A 21764-nucleotide genomic window follows, 5' to 3' on the forward strand; every position below is an offset into this window, starting at 1 on the left:
CCTACTTCCGGTGAGACCTGGCTGTCATAGACACACCTCCTGGGCTCACAGTACTCATGGACAGCGCGGCACGTACACGCCATTACAGAGCACTGCTTAATCCTGGTGAAAAGATCCCCCACCACTGCTGCCAAGAAAGAACATGGAAGGACCCGTGATGTCACCAAACCATTGACATCAGACCGCGGAAGAAAGAAGGTGTGCATAGTGTATTTTCTTTAAAAAGAAAAATCAGCAGGGTTTCAAAATGGATGGAAGGATTGGCTTAACTGGAGTTCTACTTTACCGTGTAAAGATTCCAATGCTTAAATTGTCCCTAGTAACTGAAAAAAGTCCTGTGGTTTGGCTGTCAGAACCCTTTACTGTTTTCAATTTTGTGTTTTATATGCCTATCAGAAAAAATTATAAGAGGAGTGTCCTGTGACACCATGAAAGTTGACAAAGGACATGCTTCTATATTAAGAAACATGTTCAGAAAAGGCAAAAATAAATTAAAATACCTCTATACTTAAAGTGTATCTTATGCCAAACTCGTGTTTTTTAATTTATTTTAGGGTGTGGAACTGTTAAAGGTTTTTTTATTGCCATCAGTGTCCCTATCAGGGTGTTTGACCCTCCTACCCTGGTGACCACAGTCATCAAGGAGAGCATCAAGGTCATCAAAGGACAGCATTGGCAGCATCATCTATGGTGACATCACTAGATGGCTAGCATTGGAATGCAAAGATGCATTACCAAGTCTTGAAAGTAGACCTTGCAATAAAGTACAAGGTCTGATTACACTGCCTGGGGGCCCTTTCTCCTTCACAAATCACTTACTTTTAGTAGTTGTAACATGTAAAGAAAAAAGTGACCTCTCCCCCATTTTCTGCTCGTGTCCTACGGTGCCTTGAAAAAGTATTCACACCCTTTGAAATTTTCCACATTTTGTCATGTTACAACCAAAAACTTAAAGGTATTATATTGGGATTTTATGTGATAGACCAACACAAAGTGGCACATAATTGTGAAGTGGAAGGAAAATGATAAATGGTTTTCAAAAAGGTTTACAAATAAATAGATGAAAAGTGTGGCGTGCATTTGTATTCAGCCCCCCTGAGTCATTATTTTGTAAAACCACCTCTTACCACAATTACAGCTGCAAGTCGTTTTGGGGATGTCTCTATCTGCTTTGCACATCTAGAGAGTGACCTTTTTGCCCATTCTTCTTTGCGAAATAGCTCAAGCTCTGTCAGATTGGATGGAGAGCATCTATGAACAGCAATTTTCAAGGCTTGCCACAGATTCTCAATTAGATTTAGGTCTGGACTTTTGACTGGGTCATTCTAACACATGAATACGCTTTGATCAAACCCTTCCATTGTAGCTCTGGCTGTATATTTAGGGTCACTGTCCTGCTGGAAGGTGAACCTTCGTCCCAGTCCCAGGTCTTTTGCAGACTCTAACAGGGTTTTTTTCTAAGACTGCCCTGTATTAGAAGTTTAAAGCAGGGTTAGGTTATAAAAAAAATATCCCAAGCTTTGAACATCTCACAGAGCTCTGTTCAATCCATCATCTGAAAATGGAAAGAGTATGGCACAACTGCAAACCTACCAAGACATGGCCGTCCACCTAAACTGACAGGCCGGGCAAGGAGAGCATTCATCAGAGAAGCAGCCAAGAGGTCCATGGTAACTCTGGAGGAGCTGCAGAGATCCACAGCTCAAGTGGGAGAATCTGTCCACAGGACAACTATTAGTCGTGGCACTCCACAAGTCTGGCCTTTATGGAAGAGTGGTAAGAAAAAAGTATTGTTGAAAAAAAGCCATAAGTCCCACTTGCAGTTTGCGAGAAGCCATCTGGGGACAAAGCAAACGTGGAAGAAGGTGCCCTGGTCAGATGAGATGAAAATTGTACTTTTTGGCCTAAAAGCAAAATGATATGTGTGGCAGAAAACTAACATTGCACATCACCCTGAACACACTATCCCCACCGTGAAACATGGTGGTGGAAGGATCATGTTGTGGAGATGCTTTTCTTCAGCAGGGACAGGGAAGTTGGTCAGAGTTGATGGGAAGATGGATGGAGCCAAATACAGGGCAATCTTAGAAGAAAACCTGTTAGAGTCTGCAAAAGACTTGAGACTGGGGCAGATGTTCATCTTCTAGCAGGACAACGACCCTAAACATACAGCCAGAGCTACAATGGAATGGTTTGTATCAAAGCATATCATGTGTTAGAATGGCCCAGTCAAAGTCCAGACCTAAATCCAATCGAGAATCTGTGGCAAGATTTGAAAATTGCTGTTCACAAATGCTCTCCATCCAATCTGACAGAGCTTGAGCTATTTTGCAAAAAAAGAATGGGCAAAAATGTCACTCAATCCCAATAAAATACATTTACGTTTTTGGTTGTAACATGACAAAATGTGAAAAATTTCAAGGGGTGTAAATACTTTTTCAAGGCACTGTAGATAAGGATAAAGTCACACTCCTTCCGGGTAGAACCTGTTGAATACAGAGCAGCTAAAATCTTGTAACAAGATGCTCTTGTGGGTGGGAGTTTGGCTGCTCTGCAGAATCTTCCTGAAAGGAAGGTGAGGTCATGCAGAAGAAGGGGGTAAGGTAAGTATGGTTCCGATTTTTTTTTTTGTACATTATAAACAGCTATTAACAGTAATCTGTAATGGGGCAGCAGCCCAAGCAATTTAGGTGGACCTTATTTTTTACAGCAAGGTCCACTTTCAATTAGTGCAGTGCACCCTCCTCAGCTGGTTAGGAATTTGGCTACGGTTCCATGTAGTACCTTGCAGTACAGATACATCAAATGTTATTACTCTCCACTTAATAGCCTCAAATATAAAGGAACATAGTCATTTAATTTTCCTTTAAGTAAAAAAAAAAAATGTAAAAATAGATCATTAATTGTGTATCCTGTACACTTGGCATTGGGTTTAATGGTAAAATTAGAGCACACTTTATCCATCAACACACTCTTCCTAAAAATCTTAGATAGAGTCAACTTTAGTGTTTTTACAGCAAACTTGCACTAAGAGGAAAATGTGGGTTGTCAATCCTGGCTGTGCTATCAGGCAGGGCTGTATGGTTCACAAGCCTGGTTAAATAGAACTTTCCTTTTGAGCTTTGAGTTGATATACGCTATATATTAGACCTGATCTTAGGAAAATATGTGTGTTTCCACTGTTGACCTTTAAAGGCTGTCATGTCAATCCTCTGGTTCCAATACTTTCTGATTCACTGACCTGGCAAAAGTGTGTATATCAGGTGTGGTAAACCTCACTAGTGGCATTCTTGTACCAGGACTCAGGATGTAACAAAGGCAGAGACGGCAGACACGTAGTGTTTTACGAAAGAGGGGCTTTAATAAACTACTTTAGATTACTTTATATTTCCCCCCCTGACAGGTCACCTTTTAAGTGTTAATAATCTGACATTAAAAAGTGCAAAACATGATGATGTAGCAAAATATGAGACTAGAGGAAACTCAATATATCCTTTAAAATCAGAGATTTTTAAACCACTACTATAAATTACATTTGTCCTGGACAGCCAAAGTTGATTTTGAACTCCTATTTAGACCGAACCTTGAGCTCATCCCTAATGATCATATATGTTAGTGACCAAATATGGTCAATGACATCAACTAGGGTCCCCAACCTTGTGTTTACATCATTGGAAACGGTGACTGATGATGGATGTATATCACTGATTGACTCCCTTGATGATACCATAATCCTTCCTTTCCTGGCCACCCAGTTTTACATGCCTAGATAAGGGTCTGGTTGGAATATTAAGGGTAGAGATGCCACTACTATAAATTACATTTGTCCTGGACAGCCAAAGTTCGTTCTGAACTCATGTTCGAACCAAACCTTGAGTTCATCCCCAATGTCTATATATGGTCATGACCAAATATGGTCAATGATGTCAACTAGGATCCCCTTGACTCCCTTGATGATGCCCTGATCCTTCCTTTCCTTGCCACCCAGTCCACATGCCTAGATAAAGGTCTGGTTGGAAGGGGTATCTTATAGTAGTGGTAGAGATATCACTACCATATATGACATTTGTCCCAGACAGCCAAAGATTGTTCTGAACTTGTGTTCAGACCAAATCTCGAACTCATCACTATTGTCTATACAGTATATGGTCATGGCCAAATATGGCCAAAAACCTTAACCTGGGATCCCAAGCTCTTTGTTTACATCACTGGACTCCATGATTGACAATGGATATATCATTGGACGCTGTAATTTACTCCCTTGATGATGCTGTAATCCTTCATTTCTTGGCCATCCAGTCCACATGCCTAGATAAAGGTCTGGTTGGAGTTTTATGGGGAACCTTATTATAGTAGTGGTGGAGATACCACTGCTATGTATGCCATTTGTCCTGGACAGCCAAAGTTGGTTCTGAACTCGTCTTCAGACCGAACCTTGAGCTCATCCCTTTTCACCATATATGGTCATGACCAAATATGGTTAATGACATCAACTAGGATCCGAAGCTCTGAGTTTACATCACTGGATCCTGTGATTGAAGATGGATACACATGACTGTATGCCGTAATTGACTCCCTTGCTAATAGCATGACCCTTCCTTTCCTGGCCACCCAGTCCACATGCCTAGATAAAGGTCTGGTTGGAATATCAGGGGATACCGTAAATATAGTAGTGGTAGAGATACCACTACATATATGACATTTGTCCTGGACAGCCAAAGTTGATTCTGAACTCGTCTTTGGACCGAACCTTGAGCTCTTCCCTATTGGCCATATATGGTCATAACTAAATATGGTCAATCACATCAACTAGGATTCTCAGCCATGGGTTCACATCACTTAACTCCATGATTGAAAATGGATATACACCCCTGGACTTTGTGATTTACTCCCTTGATGATGTGGTGATCCTTCTTTTACTGCCCATCTAGTCCACCTGCCTAGATAAGGGTCTGGTTGGAATATTAAGGGGAACCTTAATATAGTAGTGGTAGAGATACCACTACTATATATGACATTTGTCCTGGACAGCCAAAGTTGGTTCTGAACTCGTTTTCAGACCGAAGCTTGAGCTCTTCCCTATTGGCCATATATGGTCATAACCAAATATGGTCAATCACATCAACTAGGATTCCCAGCCCTGTGTTTACATCACTGGACTCCATGATTGAAAATTGATATACACCACTGGATGCTGTGATTGACTCCCTTGATGATGTTGTGATCCTTCTTTTTCTGGCCATCCAGTCCACCTGCCTAAATAAGGGTCGTGTTGGAATATTAAGGGGAACCCCAAACATTTATAATAATTAATGGGTTTGTCCCTTTATAAAATGGTAGAAAACAGATACATTATATAATTTATTTATTACAGATTGACAATGTATATACATAGCTGGGCGTCATAATTGACAATGGTTTTACATGGGGGGACATCAGTAGCTTTTTTTGAGGTGTGAGAAGTTTGAGGACTGCTGTTTTAAAGGCTATTTTAATCATAAATACAACATGTAGAGTGCCACACCCATCAAATCCATCTGGTACTGTTATGACTTTAGTAGAGTGAATTGGGACTTCTATGGATTATAGCACTATGCCTTTTGTATTGTTAAAAACAAAAAAGCAAAAGTGTTTTTTTTTTATATGGGAAGGGTGTTTTTTTTCTGAAATTGGACTATGGTTGTGCCATGTCTAGATGGGAATTGTTTTAGCAAACATGTAAAACAGAAAAAAGTTTCACCTAAAAACACTGAGTGACTCCATCTATATTTTTTAACAGATTTTTAAAGCACCAAAACTTTTCTAGAGAAAAAAAATGACTAAGGAGAAGGACAACTTTAAGGTCAGCGTTTAACTTTTAACTCCTCCCTTTGAGGGAGACGTTATAATGGCACTCTATTAAATGTATGGATTTTACATCAAATCTCTGTACATGTACACAGTTCTGGTGCTTTGTTGTAAAAATGATAGATTTATGGTGAATAGGGTTAGCTGTTGAGCTATTTGTTATATTGCTACATAGTATTAGATGACTACTAGTGTTTTACCTCCTCTAGAAACATTACCAACCGCAACACAGCATAGTTATACTACAGCCTTCTGCTGGACGCATCAAACCAGATATTGCTTAAAAGGACTATTCACTTTTTATTTATTATTTTTAACGTTTTTGCAATTTTCTTTTAAATGAAAATGTTTAGAGTTTTTGCTTTCCATAGAAACAGTTGACCTGATTCTTGACTGAGAGTTAGGCTTTCGGAATATTCCTCTTAAGATCCATGTTACATATCAAAGTCTACCTAGGTTACAATATAGGTCTAACTAGAGATGTAAAATTTCCAGAAATTTTGAAGTCATGAGAAAAAAATATTTTTTTACTGTTTTTTTGGAAAATTTTAACAAAAAAAATTCAGTGTGGAGTAGTTTTACGAATTGTGTAGTTTTATCTGTAAATGAACATATTGTATATTTTCTGTGAGTAGTGATCTGTAACACTTCCTTACTTGAAGATGCTGCTGGTGAAGAAACACTTTGTGATGCAGAAGCAGATGCACTTTGTTAAGCAGAAGAAAGAGTGTTTCTAGTATGAGAATTGAAATGAGGGAAAAGCTACTCACATTTTCATTATGGTCCATATCATTTAATGCTTGGCTTTAGGGCACTACTGGCATGCCAGGATGTGTTTTGTCATCCTTGTAGCATTTGGAAAAGAATATTTCTTCTCACAATATTTGCAAATTCCAAATGTTTCCAAACTCTAGATGTTGGTCTCACCATTTTACTGGGAGGAGTTAAGAAAAAAATATTTTCTGACCAGACTATAAGGAAACATTATGCTGTGATAGTGGAGAACATTAATAGGAATCATGTAAATATATATTTAAAAACTAATTTGTCAAACACATTTATCCTCTTACCTGTCAATTAAGGCATGAGAGGACAGAAACTATCATCTACTGTCCCAAGAATCACCCAACTGTAGGAGGTACAAGATGGGGCCCACAAGCAAATTAAACTGGAGCCTTTCCCCTGCCGTGCTCCCTAGTGGCAAAAATGCATATTTCTCTTGTTTGAGAACTGCATTGAGAAGTACAGTGTTACTTGAACTGTATTCCAGAATTTGCTTGTCTTCAGGTGAGCAAACTTGTAATAATTTAAGACTTAACATAAAGTCTCAGAAATCTTTTGTTAAGGTCTTCATGTTATATAGATTGAATACCATGTCATAGATATATTATTTATAATTTTAAAATAACATATTCCACATTTCTTTTTTTTTTTTTTTTTTTGGAAAAAAACCCAAAAAATGGCTTTGTAAAAAAACTGAATCCCCCCCACATTGTTTTTATTTTTTTTTATGGCCTTCCCATCTCTAGGTCTAACTACACATTTCTCAACCCCTTTAACAGAGAGGAACCTCTGAAAAAACTTTCAGGTCTCAGGGAACTCTTGCTAATAATTTGTCAGGAAAAGCCCTCTTGCAAATATCCCAGCAAACTAAAGTTTAAAGGAATGCCTGTGTACAGAAGCGCCATCCGGCGCTCGCGCGCGCAATAGCGCCAATAGCGCCAATTGCACTAACGTGCGTACGCGCATGCGCAATAGTGCCACTAGCGCGAACGTGCGTACGCGCATGCGCAATAGCGCCAATAGCGGCGCCCTGTGACAGCACTTGGCGCCAAAGGGGCTATTTAAAGAGGACTGTTCCACTGCTGCCTTGCTGTCTGGTCTACAGCGTTCCTGAAGACCCCTTGTGCCCTGTTACTTGCATTTGCTACCTAATACCTGTTGGACTGTTCCTGACTACTCTGTTTGCTGCCTGCCCTGATCCCGGCTTTTGGACTTTGACTACTCTGTTTCTGCCTGCCCTGATTCCGGCTTTGGACTTTGACTATTCTCCCGGATTTACCTTCTGTACCTGATCTGCCCGTCTGTGTTTGACCCGGCTTGCCTGCACCCTGCTGTCTACATCCTGCTGCTGGACTACAAGACACCTCCCAGCTGTCTACATCCTGCTGCTGGACTACAGGACACCTCCCTGCTGTCCACATCCTGCTGCCGGACTACAGGACACCTCCCAGCTGACTACCTGATTCAGCTCTCTGCTCCAGCCTTCCAGTCAGGCACTTGTGCCCCTTCGCACTCCCGAGCCCCTGTCATCACTACCAGGGGTTCCCGAGTCGGAGGTATACGAGAGGCCGTTCCCTGCATTCCGGGCTCTACCTACCAGGTACGTGACATAATTACCATATCTACAGCTCATGATACATCAGAGAGAACAGGGAGCTGTAGATATAAGAATAAATAAAATAATAGGACGTGGTGTACTTTGAGTATTTGACATCCAGGGCTGCTCTTTATTACAAATTTACTTTCGGAATAATAATGAAATACATAATGATAATAAAGGTATAGAAAAGCAGACAGTGAAAACCTGAATGCCCCCTGATAATGGTAGTCAATAAAGAAGGGTTCCTTAGATGGTGGTCAGTGAGGAAAAGACCCTTTACACTGGATGTCTTTGAAGAATAGCCCCTTAGATTGGTAGTAAGTGATGAAACCCCTTACACATTGGTTGGTGCAGAAGGGTCCTTTAGATTTGTGGTGAGTGTGGAAAGGACCCCTTATACCAGTGGCAGTGAAGAAGGGTCTTTTAGAGTGGTAGTGAGTGACGAAAGAACCCCTTTCACCACTGGTTAGTGAAGAAGGGTCCCCGACATTGGTGGTGAGTGAGAGAAGGATCCCTTACACCAGTAGTCAGTGAAGCAGGATCCCTTAGATTGGTGGAGAGCAAAGATAGAAGCCCTGTCACTGGTGGCCAGTGAAGAAGGTTCCCGTTAGATTGGTGGTGAGTGAGGAAAGGACCCCTTACACCGGTGGTCAGTGAAGAAGTTATCCCTTAGATTGGTGGTGAGCGAGGGAAGACATCCTTACACCAGTGGCAGTTGAAGAAGGGTTCCTTGAATTGGTAATATGCAAGGGAAGAAACACTTACACCGGTGGCTGGTCAAGAAGGGTCCCTTAGATTGGTGGTGAGTGAGGGAAGGACCCCTTACATCGGTGACCAGTGAAGAAGTTAAAGAACAGCATCTTGGATAGGAGGTAGGTGGGAGAAGGACCACCTAACAATGATAGTCAGTAAGGGAAGGGCCTCATTACAGTGGAGGTCAGTGGGGGGAATGCTCCTTACAGCACTGGTCAATGGGAAGCATGCCCCTTATGGTATTGGTCAATTGGAAGGATGCCCCTTACAGTATTGGTCAACGGGAATAATACCCCTTACGATATTGGTCAGTGGAAGGAATGCTCCTTATGGTATTCGTCAATGGGAAGAATGCCCCTTATGGTATTGGTCAGTGGAAGGAATTCTCCTTATGGTTTTGGTCAATGGGAGGAATGCCCCTTACGGTATTGGTCACTGGGAAGAATGCCCCTTATGGTATTGGTCAATGGGAAGAATGTTCCTTACGGTATTGGTCAATGGGAAGAATATCCCTTATGGTATTGGTCAAAGGGAGGAATGCCCCTTCCGGTATTGGTCCATGGGAAGAATGCCCCTTACAGTATCAGTCAATGGGAAGAATGCCTCTTACGGTATTGGTCAATGGGAAGAATGCCCCTTAAGGATAGCTAAAAAGATCAATGGTACCAGTGGTCAGTGGTCACTTATTTGAGAGGCAGAAATTGCCCATTGCTTAAGGAACCCCTGGCAACTTTAAGATTCCATTGAACCCGGTTGAAGAAGGCTGGTCTAACTTAAATGATGTCAGGCGGGGAGCATCAGCTTAGGGTTTGTAGCGGGGCAAAGTGACTTTGTTTATAGACAAAGAACATGAGCTGGACGACTGAAGTATAACAACGTATACTGTCTTTAAAAAAGTATAGAAATATATTCCATACCCTATACCTCAATCAAGAGTCAGGCTGTTTCTATGGAAAAGGTAGCAAAAAGTATATGGTCACTTCATAAGTGAACAATAAACTGACTGATAGTTTGAACTCACTTACGCAAATCTAGAGTCTAAAGGAACAACAAATTATAAAGCTTTCAAAAACAAATTTTTAACTTATAAAAATCTATGAACAATTTATTGACTCTATTACAATTTTTTGCTTGTACTTATGAGAGAAAATATACAGGCTTTACTGTCCGCTAACAGCTTTAAATGTATGTCAACAAAACCCAAAAACAAAAACGTCATTTATTGCAGCTTACCAGTCTCCACATGTGGAGGCAACATTAGATTTCCTTAAGGCTCCATTATTTTCACCTAGTGATCCTGCCAGTAATGCACTTCCTGTCCCTGGGTGACAAGGTTCCCTCACTATAATGCACCTACTGAATGCTTTTTATAGTATATTCCCCAGACCAAAAGGGAACACGTGATAGAACGGTTTATGGTTTACACTTTAAGCTGAGGGCATCAAGGATCCCTTTCACCAATGGTGGGCCTGGCAAGCATTATGATTGGATTTTAAAGGCTTCCTATTTTTTTTTAATATCCATGAATCTCTAGTTCCTTCATGTCCCACTTCAGTACATTTGCCTTTGCTCCAGAAAGGAAAAACACTAGCAGGTGGTTGGAACCAGCTCAGTTAGGCTTGTGTTAGTCTTTTTAAAATACCTTTGATTAACAGTTTAGCAGAAGATACGAGAGAGCCAGCTCTGAAGGTGACAACGCCAGAGTCATTGGTCCCCAGGTTTTTTAGCGTTAAGGTGTGGACAGTGCCTCCGTGCACCGAGATCTCATTCACGAGGCTGTTCTGGAGGGGCGAGCCGTCCAGCCACCACTGAACATTCCGCACGTACGGACTGGACAGCTCGCAGGAGAAAACGGCCGTCTCCCCCGCAAAGACATCTGTGTTCTTTAAAGCGGATACTAGGTCTACGTTACTCTCTGGTGACGGGTTCGAAGATTAGAAAGAAAAACATCAAACAATGGTAAAAACAGGATGTTCGTTAAAAAAAAACACCTTAGTTTACCAAAATTGCAATGATTAAAAATGTATATAATATCCTCAAAGGAAAGACATTATTACTATAAACAATACAAAACTAATGTTTTATATACATTTATATACATTTACATTGCACAATGCAGCACTAATTCTTCTTGAAGGCAAGTAAAACAAGTCCAAGTGTTTAAAGACCAACTGTGAAGCATGGTGAAAAGCCACACAAATCTAGCAACATTTTCAAAAATCACTGGAAATATAACATGCAGCAGTCAACCCCTTTATAATCGTAACTGCAAAGGGAAGGAGCATTGAGAATGAATTGCTTCACATTACCTGTAGCTACAAAGGTCAGTGAGGGGCTTGTTTTTAAAGTATAACTAAAGGCAAAACTATTTTTTTTTTAGTTTTGGATAGAATAGAGAGGGATTAGAACCCCTGTTACGTTTTGTATTTTTGTCTGTGTCCACTTTAGGAGATTCCCCCTCTCTATTTGTCCTGTATATTGTTATCATTAAAGGAAAAGTACAGCCAAAGCTTATTTGGCTGTACTTCTCCTATGGATCACAGGAGTCCAGTGCATTCTGCACTCCATTTTCAGCAGACAGCGGGCTGAAGCCCGTCGTTGGCTGACGTCACATAGCTGGTGCAGACTCAGGAAAGCTCGGGGCCATATGGTCGAGATCCGCCCACATGCCTGGACCGACACCCGGCTCAGCCTCTCGGCGAGCCGCTGTTCCCATTCAGATCACAACCCCCCACTGTAGTGTCATCTGCACCCCCATAGCAGTGTCCTCTGCCCCCTCAAAGCAGTGTCTTCTGTCCCCTTCACACACCACCACTGTAGTCTCCTCTGCCCCCACCCAAGCAATGTACTCTGTCCCCTTTACACCCTCCCCCCACTGTAGTGTCCTCTGCCCCCCCCAATGCAGTGTACTCCGTCCCTCTCACCCCCCACTGTAGTGTTCCCTTCACACTGGGGAGAGGACTGTGTGCAGGGCTGTGTTCCCGATTGACCCAACGGCTGCCCACGGTCAATCACAATCGATCTCTTGCCGGTCCCTGGACTAAAGAATCTGCAGCATACGACACTTCTGGGTGTGTCGGGTTCCTGGTCCTGCACTTGCATTCTGCGGTTCAACCCGTCAGCTCCTATATCACTACTGTACCCAACAGTGGCCAACAGTGGAACCAAAGCACACTGCAGGGGGACACTCCTCATAACACTCCAGGAATTGTTGGATTCTGCGGATTCTTCACATGACTTCACTACAATGGAGGCGAATTTACAAAATAATATTGGAAAAAATGTCTTACAGAGAAGCTCTTACTGTTCTATAGAGTACATAGTGTCTGTCCTCAGGTCCTCCTTGGCCTTTGGTGTGAAAAAGGACACTTGGGGATTATACTAAGAAAGTTTTATGTAGCAAAAAAATTCATGTGATCACAAAAAAAATGTAACAGAAGCTTTGTCGCACTGAAAGTACATCAGGCACCCCCCATCCCCTTCCTAACATTGGTTACCTTGTACGAAGATGGAGGCGACAGTCTGGGCGGAATTCGTGCTGCAGGTGTATTGGCCGCAATCTTCCATGTCCACGTTATGGATCACTAATTCAACTAAAGTGCCGCTTTGCCTCATCTCATACTTATCACTGGGCTGTAGTACCAGCGCTCCTTTCCTCCACTCTACGGGGGCGCCATCTTTGGAGACCTGGCACTCTAACATCGCCATTCCGCCTTCCTCCGGTTCGATATTACATAGCTCTTGTGTGAAAACTACAGGGAGGGCTGAAACACATCATCCACAGTGAACAGAGAGGAATCATCAATGCAACATAACAGACAGTAGGGATGGGTAGGGATGACCGATGCCTCAGGTGCCACAGGGTAAGGGGCAGCAAAAGGCTGAAAAAATGTGAATGTTAACTTTATTTCATTATAACATAAAAAGAATTTCCCATTGAGGTAAACCTAATTTTAATGGACAGCATGATCTTTTCATTTTACCATACAGTCAATCCTTATTTTATCCTATATGGTTTTATTATCCAAGAAGACATTTCTTCTTCTAGAATGATTTATTTAAAGAAGAATTCCAGGTATGGATATTTTTACATAGTTACATTGTTCCAGCTTGGACCAACTATGTATATACCATACCTGAGGGACCCTTCTAGAAGCTGGAAATAACTGTAGTGAACACCTCTAGCATAGTGCTACTACACCTCTACTACACCACTACTTCAACTCTACTACACCCCTTCAACACCCCTACTACACCGCTACCACACTATTACTACACTACTACTACTGTCAGTAAGCTAATACTAGTGCTCATTCTCATGCAGCTAATGCTCATCCCCATGCAGCTACAGCTAATTCCCCTGCAGATAATGCTCGTGCACTTGTACCAGTACACAGTCGAGCTCAGGCTAATATCCAGTGTGTACTGACACGTAGGCGCATTTCTATGCGTTAGTGCACACCGGCCCGCGCGTCCACATGCATTGGTGCCAAGCTGTCTATTTAAAGGAGAACCTGGTGTGTGCTAATCGCTGGATGTTCTTCAGCTTTCCCATGGCCCGTGTTCCTGTTTGCTGACTGATCTTCCGTTGCTGACCCAGCTCATTCCTGCCCTTGCTCTGTGAATTCTGGATACTGACCTTCGCTTGCCTCTGAATATTCTCTGCCTGCTTCCCTGGTACTGACCTCAGCTTGCTACTGGACCTTGCTCTGCCTGCTTCCCTGGTACTGACCTCAGCCTGCTACTGAACCTGGGTCTGCCTGCTCCCTGTCCATTCTGCTGCCTCACCGTGCATGACCCTGGCTCACCTTGACTACATCTCTGTCCGGGGCAATCACCTGCTACCTAACTACCAGCACCTGTGCTTCTTTGAGCCTTGTACCTCTGTCACCACATTCAGGGGTGCTTGGACCAGAGCCACAAGGGAAGCCCTCTCATCAACTTGGCCTCCAACTAAGGTACTAATACTACACCATTACTACACAACCACTACAGTGATCTCCACCAGCTTCTGGATCCTGTGCCCAGTGGCTGCCCTGCTGAAAATAAGAGGTTGGCAGTTCAGCATGAGCGCCATTCAGAGATCACTTTGCATCTTCTGAAAGAATGCAAAGCATTCTCTGTTTGGGTGAGATGGAGAGCCTGTTGTCACCACCCCCACCTCTCCACCTTGTCCAATCATTAGTTGAGAAAATGCAAAATGGCCTCTGAATGGTGCCCATGTCAAGTGGGCAGCCTCCCATGTTTACGATGCAGCAGGGCGGCCACTTTGGCACGGGAACTGGGAGCTAGGGGAGCTAGCCAGACCAATATAACCACGTTAAAAATGCCAAACCTGGAATTCTTCCTTAAAAGTTTTAATCAGCTAAATACATTCCAAGAGCATCAAAACAAAAGGTATGCAAAGTCTAACAATTTTGACTTTGCAACTGGAAATTGCAGCTAAAGCGGGAGTGTTGGGGGTGGGGGTCGGTAATCCCTCTACCTCATATATGAACGAGCTTTATGTGTCATTGAAATGAGACATATGCCCCGCCAGGGTGGATTAACCACAAGAGTATTCTCTGGTTTTAAGGACAACCTACCTGAACAGACCCAAGGCTAGAGATCCCTTCCAATGCCTGCTTTCACCTCTATAATTTTCCTTTTGTAGCACCCTCTGGTGTGCTACTAGTGTCAGAGTAGGTAAACGCATATTCTGACTCATATTTAAACCCTGTAAGTCTGTAATTGGGTCAGGGTTACTAGAGTTCAGGGCAGCATAACTCAAACAGGCAGCTCTCTGGTGCCCCCTCTGGTTCTGAAATGTTGGAGAACGTTCTGGAAGCTATAGGGGGCAGAGGCTAGTAGGATTGTCCAGGATATTTAGGGGCCCTTAGCCAATCCCCAGGAGGTGGGCCTGGCACGGGACTAAGTGTGCCCTTAAATAGACATGAGTCAAGCTGGACAGGGAGTCGGGTGGAAGATGGAGATGCAGTGCTGAGGAGGCGGTGGGTGACCTTTGAGGCGAACCCCCTAGTATGGGGGGGGGGTGCTCTGCCTTGGGCTGGGGTTTAGGTGGCTGGCAATTAGAAGAGGGATGGTCTGGACAGCCACACTCCAAAAAAAACGCCTTTATTGTGCAAAATAACAAAAGTACAAACCACAGCAGGGTACAGGATAAAAAAGTTGACGCGTTTCACACTCTCAACAGTGCTTAGTCATAGGTTTAGGTGGCTGGCCTGGAAGGATGCTACCTCAGGAGAAGTTGGAAGGAGGCTTTCCTGAGAGGCAGCAAGAGCAAGGAGAGGACAGCGTGAGTACTACAGCACAATGCAGGGACTTACAAGGGGAGAGACTGCCACATATAGCAGCTCTCTTGAACATAGTGGTGTGCTTAAGTCTTCTATAGCCTTGCCCTGGGAGGTCTCCAGAGTGTCAGTCGGGTAGACTGGAAAGGAAAAGTAGCCAGATGGGCTTGTGAAGCGGCAGCCAGGTGAGCTGGTGGAGATGCAGCTAGGTGGGCTGGCATTTCCTGCAGAGGTAGAGCTGGGACCAGTGGCTACAGGGGAGTTGGAGGTATTCCAGGATGCAGATCACAACACATTGTGCTACTTTTTAGAGGGACTGAGAGTTCCTAGCCTGTAAGGGGCTGTCGCTGTTCTAACAGAGACTAGTTAGCCTGTACAGAGAGATCAAAGTGTATTGATAAGGAAATTGCATATTTCATATTCCTTATTAAGGTTGGCCTCATAAATATCTAAAAAAAAGCCTCTAATATCCTGGTTATTCTGGTTACCTTGTGTGACTCATTTTATTGGAATGGGAACTGCCTATATGGACAAGCCAGCCCCTTCTCCTTCAAGAATTTCCCATTTTCCCTATTAAGGTAATTTTGCTCTGAAGGTGGGATTGACCATTTCCTACATACAAGACCTATATACCCTAGCTAGAACTTGTAGGGTTAGTCTCACACCAGAGCTTGCAACCATGCAATCGTCTGATGCGATCATCTGGCCATGCTGCATGTGCAGGGGGACTCCATGGTAAAACAGCATCTTTAGTTACGTATTCTTGTTATATTTTATTTATCTTTATCTGCATCTATCTTTAACTTTAATAAATGTTATACTTTGAAGTATTTGTGTGATCTCTCTTAGCACATATCGAATAAAAACCCTAAAAGAACTTAAACTATCACGTGACTGTGATACAACATAAATAGGGTGGAAGTTGTCCCTGGCTTTGTGACTTTTAAGTTGGGCATCCCATAATTCCTATCCCCATCCAAGTTGTTACCCCCTCCCCCCCCAATAAAACAACAAAACAAAGCTCAACGACTATTTACTGTGTCTGGATAAAAGCTGAAAATGTTATGTACCTGGCTATGCAGCAGTGGGGAACAGTGCTACACTTTTATCTTTCCTACTTCTGTTATAATTGTTAATATTTTTGTGTTAAAGGGGTTGTATGGGTTAGTTTTTTTTTTTTTAAATAACAAACATGTCATACTTACCTCCACTGTGCAGTTTGTTTTGCACAGAGTGGCCCCGATCCTCCTGTTCTGGGGTCCCTCGGCGGCTGTCTCAGCTCCTCTCTGCAGTAGCTAGCTCTATCCTGAGGGGGTTAGCTTGCGGGCACCCCCTTCATCAGTACAGACCCCCTTCAATACAAACCACCTCCCTCCAACAGTACAGACCACCCTCAGGACAAACCACCCCCCTTCATCAGTACAGACCCCCCCCCAATACAAACCACCCCCCCGATCAGTACAGACCCCCCTCAGGACAAACCACCACCCTTCATCAGTACAGACCCCCCTCCATCAGTACAGACCCCCCTCAGGACAAACCACCCCCCTTCATCAGTACAGAACCCCCTCCATCAGTACAGACCCCCCTCAGGACAAACCACCCCCCTTCATCAGTACAGACCCCCCTCAGGACAAACCACCCCCTTTCATCAGTACAGACCCCCCTCAGGACAAACCACCCCCCTTCATCAGTACAGACCCCCCTCAGGACAAACCACCCCCTCCATCAGTACAGACCCCCCTCAGGGCAAACCACCCCCCTCCATCAGTACAGACCCCCCTCAGGACAAACCACTCCCCTCCATCTGTATAAGACCCGGCCTCCCCTTATGCACCTGGAATGTGTTTAGCTGATTTAAACTGAAAGTTTAATCAGGCTATAGGAAAAGGAAGACTATCACCTGTGGAAAATGTGAAAAGATCCTGACTTATTTTTCTGACTTTAGCAAATAACAGAAACAGTTTTATTAGCAGGATGTATTTGCAGACTAGAGCTTCTCTGTTAGTAACATATATTAAAAAAATGATATTTTTTTTTACTTTGCTGGAGAAGTAGTCATTGACATTAAAGTGACTGCAATGGCTTGCCCCTCCTTACCTTTCACTTGCAGCTTGCTTGAGGTTTTCTCGCTGCCTGCGCTGCAGCTGTATTCGCCTGCGTCCTCCAGGAGGACGTCCTTAATGCGCAGACTGTGAACCGATCCTTTTACAGTGACCTCGTATTTTCCGCCATGTTTTATCACCAGGGATCCTTTCCTCCACTCCGCCTCCACGTTGGGCTTGGAGAGCTCGCAGTGCAGCGTCACGCTTCCCTTCTCTTCTGCCTCGGCTGGCTGCAGGGGCTTTGCAAATTTCAGCACCACCGCTGGGGTTTTAATTAAAAAAAAAAAAAAGGAGGTAAAAGATCAACAGGGTTCTCTGGGCAAATAAAAAAAATACCAATTTAACCACTCGGCCTCCAGAAGGTTTCACCCTCTTCATGACCAGGCCATTTTTTTTTTTTGCTATACGGCACTGCGTTATTTTAACTGATAATTGAACGGTCATGCAACATTATACCCAAATGACATTTTTTACTCTTTTTATTCACACAGAGCTTTCTTTTGGTGGTATCAGATCAAAGCTGTTTTTTTTTTGTTTTTTTTTTGTGATACAAATGGAAAAAGACCGAAAAATTTTGAAAAATTATATACTGTAACTCACAAAAGTGAGTACACTCCTCACATTGTTGTAAATATTTTCTTCTATCTTTTCATGTGACAACACTGAAGAAATGACACTTTGCTACAATGTAAAGTAGTGAGTGTACAGCTTGTATAACAGTGTAAATTTGCTGTCCCCTCAAAATAACTCAACACACAGCCATTAATGTCTAAACTGCTGGCAACAAAAGTGAGTACACCCCCTAAGTGAAAATTTCCAAATTGGGCCCAAAGTGTCAATATTTTTTGTGGCCACCATTATTTTCCAGCACTGCCTTAACCCTCTTGGACATGGAGTTCACCAGAGCTTCACAGGTTACCACTGGAGTCCTCTTCCACTCCTCCATGAGGACATCACGGAGCTGGTAGATGTTAGAGACCTTGCGCTCCTCCACCTTCCATTTGAGGATGCCCCACAGATGCTCAATAGGGTTTAGGTCTGGAGACATGCTTGGCCAGTCCATCACCTTTACCCTCAGCTTCTTTAGCAAGGCAGTGGTCATCTTGGAGGGGTGTTTGGGGTGGTTATCATGTTGGAATACTACCCTGCGGCCCAGTCTCTGAAGGGAGGGGATCATGCTCTGCTTCAGTATGTCACAGTACATGTTGGCATTCATGGTTCCCTCAATGACCTGTAGATGCCCAGTGCCAAATCAAATTAAAGATTGCAACAAGGTCTAAAAATAACATTTTCTTTATTCCTTTCTCCACTCACATTCTAGGACCTCTTCCATCAGTTAAAAATGCGATTTTATTTACTCTCTGTGGTCATCAGATGATCCTCCGGCTGAGTTTGCTTCCTCATTTTAGTAGCTTAATCACTTGAGTTTATATTCAATTCGCTATTCAATTTTTTGAAAGACCTGCATACAGGTAAACAGATCCCATTTTGGCTTAAGTATTGTATTGGCAGATTGGATGTGTGGTATTATTTTTGCTTTGTATTTATACTGATTTCTTGATTGTCCCTTTTAATGTTTATTTTGTAATTTACTGTATTGTTTTCTCAGTGCCTGATAGATACTACTCTCCTGAAGAAGCCACGGCATGTGGTAAAACATGTTGAGAAATAAATCGTTCGGTTGCACTATTTAAAGACTGTTTCAGTACATTGAATGTAAACTCTTTTTACAAATATGTTTTTATCAACTTTTTTAAATAAAATGTGACATTTTTACATAAATTTTGTGTCACCCTTTTGCACCTTTAAAATCCCAGTTCCCTCTATGTTTTGTATATTGGCAGTGATGGGCACTGATGGATGGCAGTGATGGACACTGATCGGTACTGGTAGGTGACACTGATAGGCAGCACTGCTAGGTGGCACTGATGAGGCACTGATTTCCACCACTGGTGGGCATTGATAGGTGGCACTTGTGGGCATTGATAGGTGGCACTGATTGCTGGCACTGATTCTTGGCACTGTGGGCCAGTTCAACAGAAGCCGGTGATCGGCTTTTTTTTCTCCTCACGCTGCCAGCGTGAGAAGAAAAAAAAAAACGATTACCGATCTTCTGTTTACATCACGTAATCAGTTGTCATTGGCTGACAATTGATCATGTGGTAAGGGGCTGGGATCAACCCTCTTACTTAGATCTGTGATCACCTGAGTCTCATTGACTAGGGTGATCACAGCGTGCCACGCACGCCCTTCAGGGGGCAAGCGTGCAAAAGGGAGGGCATCTACCCTGTTTCCCCGAAAATAAGACCTAGCGTGATTGTCGGTGATGGCTGCAATATAAGCCCTACCCCCCAAAAAAGCCCTAGTTAAAGTCCTTGTAGGTCTTATTTTCAGGGTAGGGCTTATTTTCGGGGAAACAGGGTAGGGCTTATTTGGGGGGTAGGGCTTATATTGCAGCCATCACTGACAATCACGCTAGGTCTTATTTTCAGGGAAACAGGGTATTGATGGCCTCCCGGCAAAGCAGATCCACGTCATTTGGCTATAGCGCGGATTTGAAGGGGTTAAAAAAAGAAGGACACAATGGAAAGTAAATGTGACCTTGCATCCTTGTTCATTAGTAATATTCATGATCATAGAAGTTCCACCGCCCACAAACTTCTCAAGGAACACACAACCCCACGGTGCCTGTAGGCAGGAGCAGTCTATTTTCTTCCCTGCAGGTGGTGCTCAAGCACAGAGAGGAAGTCAAGAGGAACATGGTTCCTCTATGGTTTCTTGGGTCACTGGGGCAGTGATCTGGTTGGATGCTGACAGCCCATGTGACTCTGGTGGCCATCTTGGGTCGGGTGGAGTCTATTTAAGACCCTGGCTCCTGGGTTTTGCAACCATTTAGGGTGTGGGTAGCCTAGGGGCAGTAATAGCAGCAGGAAAAGGTTACAGATGATTAGGGAAAGCTTAGGGATCTGCCACTCTTCCTGGAAACCTCCCCACTTGGGCATGAAACGGCCAGGCCACATTCCGCCCCTCAAGACAGATGCCGTCAGTACGGCTGAGATCTGCTTTGCTACAATCTGCTGTTCACCTGTGAGTGTTCCCGGTCGGGCTGCCTTCTACCGGGATTGTTGTGAACTGCTTTCCTCTGACTACAATACAAGTTCTTTCTATTGCATCTGGACTGAGTGCGTGTTATTGCCGCCACTACGCTGTACCCACCCACCCACACGCCTGTAGCCTGTTTCTGCCTCAATGGGAAAAAATACTAATTCTTTCTCAATCTCTCCTTGTTTACCTTTAACTTCTAGTTTTGCTTCGGTACTGTTCTGGCCAACCCTGAAGCTGACCAAGCCGGCGTCTTCCGGAGTGACCTTCCTCAGGGTGAGGGTGTGGATCTTTCCCTTGTGCACAGAAATCTCGTTCATCTCGTTGTTCTGCAGTGGAACTCCAGCCAGAGACCACTGGACATTGGGAGCGTTATCCTTCGACACCTTACACTTGAAGATGGCATCTTCTCCCTCCTCTACTGACACGTTCTGTAGCTGATCCACTATATACGGTTCTGGTTCTGAAACAAAATAAAGTTCGTATGACGTTGTTCTCACCTTGCTTCTCAGCATGTGATGACGGTGTTTCAACACATTGACCTAAAACAGCCTTTCATAACCTTTTCAAACAAGAGAAACCCTTGAAATACACTTTTTAGGTCCTGAGGAACCTCTGCTAAAAATGAGTATACTTACACCGCCTGGTCTTTTTTCTTCCTTCGCTCTTTTATGTTTCTAAATCTTTGGTGGTTTATGCTGTGACCATCTTGAGAGTGCTGAAGATATTATTGAGGGCCGTTTACTTCCTTTTGGTGCATAAACACATGTGCGCCAGTGTGTCTTATGTTGCATGTTAACGTGGGTTGGGTTAAGGCAGCCCAAATAGGTGAACCAAAAATAAGTTCCAGTGAACCAAAACTTCCTAAAAATCTCCCTCGGGAATACCAGACTTGACCCAGCGATACGCCTCACCTAACATGTATCCACTGTACACTCACCAGCCACTTCATTAGGTACTCTTTGCTAGTACCCCTTTTTGTTTTCAGAACTGCCTTCATTCTTGGTGGCATAGATTCTCAAGGTGTTGGTAAAGTTCCTCAGAGATTTTGCTCCATAGTGACACGATAGCATCACGCAGTTGCTCCAGATTTGTCGACTGCACATCCATGATGCCAATCCCCTGTTCCACCACATCCCAAAGATGCTCTATTGGATGAGATGTGGTGAGTGTGGAGGCCATTGGAGTACAGGGACCTCATTGTCCAGTGGTGAGATGATTGGAGCTTTGTAACATGGTGCATTATCCTGCTGGAAGGAGCCATCAGAAGATGGGGACACTGTA

General features: G+C 43.4%; 1 protein-coding gene and 1 long non-coding RNA gene across 13 annotated transcripts in view; one reads left to right on the top strand and one right to left on the bottom strand.

The window, feature by feature from the left end:
• The window catches only part of OBSCN (obscurin, cytoskeletal calmodulin and titin-interacting RhoGEF), a 407958-nt gene that overhangs the window by 134793 nt on the left and 251401 nt on the right, over positions 1 to 21764 (bottom strand). For 11 of the 12 annotated variants that reach the window (XM_073629454.1, XM_073629462.1, XM_073629460.1 and 8 more), the window contains 4 exons: positions 20671 to 20943; positions 17374 to 17640; positions 12481 to 12747; positions 10626 to 10898 (listed from right to left, as the gene is read on the bottom strand). In XM_073629454.1, coding sequence (XP_073485555.1) covers positions 10626 to 10898; positions 12481 to 12747; positions 17374 to 17640; positions 20671 to 20943 — 1080 coding nt within the window. The remainder of the gene's footprint in view (positions 1 to 10625; positions 10899 to 12480; positions 12748 to 17373; positions 17641 to 20670; positions 20944 to 21764) is intronic. The other variant, XM_073629465.1, reaches the window with a different exon arrangement.
• Positions 1 to 21764, top strand: part of LOC141144090 (uncharacterized) — a 175209-nt gene that overhangs the window by 95092 nt on the left and 58353 nt on the right. The gene's annotated exons all lie outside the window — the stretch shown is intronic.

Source organism: Aquarana catesbeiana, linkage group LG05, assembly GCF_042186555.1.
Source record: "Aquarana catesbeiana isolate 2022-GZ linkage group LG05, ASM4218655v1, whole genome shotgun sequence".
Classification (NCBI taxonomy): Eukaryota; Metazoa; Chordata; class Amphibia; order Anura; family Ranidae; genus Aquarana; species Aquarana catesbeiana.